This window comes from Mus pahari, chromosome 8 (genome assembly GCF_900095145.1).
Source record: "Mus pahari chromosome 8, PAHARI_EIJ_v1.1, whole genome shotgun sequence".
Classification (NCBI taxonomy): Eukaryota; Metazoa; Chordata; class Mammalia; order Rodentia; family Muridae; genus Mus; species Mus pahari.
In genome coordinates this window covers 12,841,867-12,847,866 of record NC_034597.1, presented here as the reverse complement: position 1 = coordinate 12,847,866, position 6,000 = coordinate 12,841,867, and the positions used below count along the sequence as shown (strand labels likewise).

General features: G+C 40.3%; 1 protein-coding gene across 2 annotated transcripts in view; it reads right to left on the bottom strand.

Annotated features, from left to right (window-relative positions):
- Positions 1-6,000, bottom strand: part of Adk (adenosine kinase) — a 396,625-nt gene that overhangs the window by 207,822 nt on the left and 182,803 nt on the right. For both annotated transcript variants that reach the window (XM_021203140.2, XM_029541565.1), the window contains exon 5: positions 4,064-4,236. In XM_021203140.2, coding sequence (XP_021058799.1) covers positions 4,064-4,236 — 173 coding nt within the window. The remainder of the gene's footprint in view (positions 1-4,063; positions 4,237-6,000) is intronic.

Genomic DNA, 6,000 nt, shown 5'->3' with positions numbered 1-6,000 from the left:
CACACACACACACACACACACACACACACACACACAACCACCACCACCACCACCAGCAACAACAAACCACATTAAAGCAAAGATTTGAAAATTACTTGGTCCCCTAAGTATTTTCGGACGTTATTTTATAACTATTGTCCATAATGGTCCTCAGCACCCAGAATCATGTCAGGTCTTACTATGATTCTGCTGGAAGCAAGCAGGAAGCCTAAATAAAGAAGGTGAGAGAGGGAATTGTCCTAACTTTCTATTTGCTGCGATAAACATCATAACCAAGAAAAACTTGGAGAGTAAAGGGCTTATGTTGCATACACTTCCAGGTGATCATCCATCATCGAGGGAAGATAGGCCAGAAACACAAGCAGGAACCTGGAAGCAGGAGCTGAAGCAGAGGCCGTGGAGGAACTCTGCCTACTAGACTGCTTCTGAAAGCTAGATTTCTATACAACTCAGGGCCACTTGCTGAGGGGGGCACTACTCACTGTTGGCTGGGTCCACTCACATCAATTGTTAATCAAGAAAATGCCCCATGAACAGGTCTATAGGGTAATCTGAAGGAGGCAGTTTCTCAGTTGAGGTTCCCTTTGCACCAACTGACTCTATCTTATGCTAAACTGAACAACCTTACAACAGGGGGATGGGTCAGGATAGAAAAACAGCACGGAGAGTGAAGTACAAATCACATACATATGTATAAGTATAGGGGACCCAGCCATGCAATCGTGATACTGTGGGAAGCAAAAGTATAAGGACAGACACAAGTTTAATGTTGGTTTGATCCATGTAGCAAATTCAAGGCTAACCAGCATTGTATCTGCAGGCCCTGTCTTAAAAAAAAAAAAAAAATCAAACAAACTAAAGCAGGTACAAAGAATGCAAATATTGTAGTGGACTAAAATTTAAAGTAGACAATTTCCGAGGATTCTAATAAAATGGCAAAAATAAAATGATGATTTTCTTTTTTCCCATGCAAAGTAGAAGGAAGGCTTCACCAGTACAGTGCTAATAATGTTAGAAATGTACATCTACACGGCAGAAATGCGGCACAGCTACCAAACAGTAAGTAAAACCAATACATGGAAGGCCCTGAAAGAGATAGAGATTGATATGAAGAAGAACTTTCTACTGAATAGTTTGTAGACAGGAGGGCTGGGATTAACAGTACCAGCCGCCAGCTCTATAGATTTTTCTGCTTTGTGGCCCATGCTGGGTAACTTGCCCACTAGGGTCCATGCTACAGTGTTTTTGCTCCATGTCCAAGATTCAGGCAACAGAAAGGGTTTGAAAGAAGCTCACAGCAATATGAAGATCTAGTCATTTCAGCTCTTTTTATGTCTGCCTGGCACGTAGCATCAGGGCTTCTCTGATTCACTTTAATATAGCATATTTGACTGTGAAAATGACATGGTTAGTCACTCCCCAGCTCTGTGACCTCTTCTGGCTGTTCGACCATCTCTTCTTCTGAATGTCTTTTGTTTTCTCTCAATTTCAAGAACAGTAGCACCAATGATCCTCTTTGTACAGTAACCCAGTGGGTACTATTACTATAGTGTGATACCACTTTGCCATTTGGACAATAAATGGACTTTTGGGGAAAAAAAGGTGTTTGTGTGTGTGTGTGTGTGTGTGTGTGTGTCTGTCTGTCTGTCTGTCTGTCTGTCTGTCTGTCTGTCTGTCTTCACCTCTACTCCATCTCCATATGCAGATTTTGAAGCTCATCCTGGATATCAAGCTTGTGATTCTCCTGTCTCTGCCTCTTAAATGCTGTAACTCAAGAGGTGTGAGCCGAGACCCTTGGCCTGGTTGCTGACTGAGTGGTGCAGTACAAGACTGGTGTTGTTTAACAGTGGTGGAAGCCTTGTGTCACACACGCTTCTATAAGCAGATTCTCATATTCTGTTATCAGGTTATGCTGGCAAGGTCATTCTTTCTCTTCTGATGTGAGTTCAGCAAATTACATGATGTAAAATCCCAAACACAACATTTTCTTTTCCTACGCCTAATTACTCAAGGCAGAGACTAGACAGATAATCGCAAGCTTTTGCTTCGATACCTCATGAACTCAAAAGCAGGTTTAACTAAAAACAAACTTAAAAACACAAAAGGAGCTCCTGTGTGGCAGAGCAGCAGTTACGGGAGCCCACCTGATGATGGAAACCTGATCACCTGACTTCAATCCTAGGAAGCCATCAGAAAGGCAGTAGAAGAGAGACAGCTTCTTCACAAAGCTGTCCACTGTCCTCCACACTTGTGCGACAGCATGCACACATACCATAAAACACATCATCACAATACATAAATATAAACAAAACCAACAAAAAAGGAAGCTGGCCCAAAGGCTCACTCCTGTAGTTCCAATACATGGAAGGTGATGGTGGAAAGACTGCCAAGAGTCAGGACAGCCTGGCCTGCAGGGTAAGACACTGTTGCAAATAAACTGAAACTAAAAGTAGACAAAATAATCACATCCCACCCCAGTGACAACATGAAGATTAAAACAAAACAAAAAACCCCAAACAAACAAAATAACAACAAAAAAATAACCAGAAAACAAATGCTGGTGTGAATGTGGGGAAAAGGAAATTCTTATTCACTGTTGGGTGCAGCTACTATGGAAATCAGTGTGGATGTTCTTCAAAGAGCTGGAAGTAGATCTACCACATGCTCCGCCTATAACACAGATATGGACACTCTCCCCCCCCTCCCTCTCTCTCTCTCTCACACACACACACACACACACACACACATTCCTAAAGGAATCCATATCCTACTACATAGATGCTTGCTCATCCATGTTCACTACTGATTTACTGATAAGACACAGTAAGTAGAAATAGCTTAGTATCCATCAACTGGTAAGTGGAAAATGAAAATGTGCTATATTTTTCAGCTGTAAAGAGAAAAAATATGAAATTCATGGGTAAAAGGACAGAGCTGGAAATAATCATTCTGAGTGAAATTAATGTAACAGAAAGGGTAAAACAGGATGGAGGATGGGAGAGCTTAGTAGAGGAGGGAGTATAGGGATGGGTAACTAATATTAAAGACCTTTGAAAAAAGCCATACTAGTATAGAAGTTCCCAAACATATATGTCATATATAAATAAGTTTAAATAGATTCATCTCACTTCATCAAAGGCTCATGAACCATCAAGAAAGAGGAGGTAGAAAGATTTTAAGAGCCAGAGGCAGCAGATGTCTATGGAAAAACAGTATTTGTTGGATATGATGGAGTTGTTACACATTTGAACTCACAGTGGGTGTAACTGTATGCATGTGACCTGCACAAGATCAACTGAGCCACAGTTCAAGACTGGGCTGGGGAGGGGCTCATAAAGTCCCATCCTTAAGCTCAGAAGCCACTGGTAACTGATGGCTGCTGGGGGAGGAAGAGTCAGTCTTCTTCAGGGATGTGGTCCCCAATATGCCTCTCGAAGAAGCTACTCCCATTTGGTGCACATGCAGGAGGCACTGAGTAGTTTTCATGGGCTTACAAAACAATGTGTAGGCTGGAGAATAGACTCAACAGTTATGAGCAGTTGTCGCTCTTACACAGGACCTAGGATTTCAGTTCCTAGCACACACACAGTAATTGACAACAAATTACAATTCTGGTTCCAAGGAATCTGACATTCTCTTTTGACCAATATGGGTATCAGGTACATATGTGGTGCACAAATACACAAACAGGCAAAAACCCTCATACACATACTTTTCAAAAATCTAAATTTCAGAAACTGCATGTAAGCTTTCTCCTGCATTAGTAACAATAACAGAGCAGAGCATGAAAAGCTGCAAGGGAGAAACTGCTCAAGGCAGCAGGGGAGGGGAGAAGAGGGGCTGGAGAGGAACAGGGAAGCGGCCTATATAAAACACATTACAAATATGCATGGAATTCTTAAATAGTATAAAAGTTAATTAAAACAAGGTTAAAAATGACGCAGGGTTTACTGAACATTAAAAATGCCTATTAAAGTGAAGTTAGTTCAAACTGTTTGTAATTCAGATTTCACTGGTGTCTACACAGCTGCGGGGAGGGTGTCCCAAGTTGGTAGTGACTTACCTGTTGCCACCAGTGATGCACGCAGCACACGTTCCTGTTGGCTGCTCATTCTGCTCATAGTAATGAGCATCCACATGTGCGTCAGCAGCTTTACGCTTCAGGATCTCCCCAAACTTATCTATCCCAATGCATCCAAAGAATGTTGCTGCTTTGTGAGGCTCCTGAATCAGCCACTGAAAAACATAAATGAACGGATGGGTCAGAAGCAGAATGGAGAACTCAGGACTCTGCCACGGGATGCTGGCATGAAAGGTATGCTTTGTAGTGATGATGAATGGAACCTCAACAGGCGCACTACTGCTTAGAGTAAAAACCTTGACAAAACAGCCGTACATGTCCTTCTATTATATGAGGGGTAAATACAGAGTGGACCACTTCAGTGGGTAGTCATAGAGAACATGTCTTTAGAACTCAGAAGCTTAAGGTATATGGACTTTAAATCAAATGCTGGCTACTTATACGTATATCAAAGTTAAGTACCAATGTACTTTAGAACACAGGCTAAACTAAAGCTCACAGCTGTGCTCCTGTCTCAGCCTCTTAAATTCTGGGATTACAAATACGAGCCACCATCTTGGCATCACTTAACCTTTCTACAGCTTACTTTTCTAATCTTAAAATGGGGAAATGATTAAAACCATGCTTCATGGGGAAGGTGAAGATTAACTGAAATAAAATAAGTCAGTGTATATTCAAAACTGAGCATAGTATTCAAGATACAATTAGCAACACTTTTAAGCTGTGGTAATCAATATTTTTATACTTCTTAAAGTAATTTATACATAAATTATGCTAAAACATGCTCATACTTAATTACTATTTAAAATGGTGCCTGAGTATGGTGGTGCATGCCATAAATTCTAACACCTGGGAGATGGAGGCAGGAGAACCAGGAGTTAAATGTTCAAACTTGCAAACGGCTTAGGTTCTATGAAACCACCTCTCCCTACTCCAAAAAAGAAAGAAAAGTATTTAGAACTGGACAGAGGGTGGATTTCTAAGCCCGGACTATAGGAAGTATTTCCACATGAGGGGGCTGCTGCACACACTCACCATGGCTATTGCTGAGTGAGGAAGACACACAGGAGCTCAACACTGACAAAATCACAGTACTGGTCAGTGAGGGGCCTAAGAAGCCCCACTGTCTGAAGAGCCACTGAGCCCATGCTCAGGTAGATAGATGGCCCTACACCTACGCATGTACAGACAAAAGAGAAAGAGGGCGCGTGAAGTAAGAGCAAAAAGTGGTGGTGGGGCCACGGAAAGAATTGGAGGATATTTGCTTCAAAAACATTATATGCATACATGAATATTAAAATTTTGTAACGATAGACGTGTTAAAATTCTAACTACAAATACTCATCATGTCATTAAAGTGATTCTTATAAACTTTAGTATTTTTCTTGTAAATGATTCATAATGGATTTCTTTTAATATGCATGGGTTTCGTTGATTTGAACTCTTTAATGTAGCTCATGTCCCTGAGGCTTCTCATACTTTATTAGTGATTCTAAAGAGACCATCTTTTTATTTCAAATAAAGATGTTAAAAATTCTATGTATATAAACTAAAAAAAAAAAAAAAAAAGTGCCAACACAGGAGGCTGGGGAGATAGCTTAGTGGTTAAGACCAATCGCTGCAGACCAAGGTTCAATTCTCAATACCTATATTGCAGCTCACAACTCTATAATTTTAGTTCCAATGTATCTAATGCCTTCTGATCTCAATGGGCATTCCATGTTTGTGGTGCACAAACACACATGAAGGTAAAACACTCATACATATAAAATATCAATAAATAATAAATAAAAATAACATATGTTTTAAAATACTGAGTATATGTTATAGATACAAATACAAATAAGTTTACAATACTGAGTATGCATGTATATATATATATGTGTATATATATATACACAAACATATGCGTATAATGT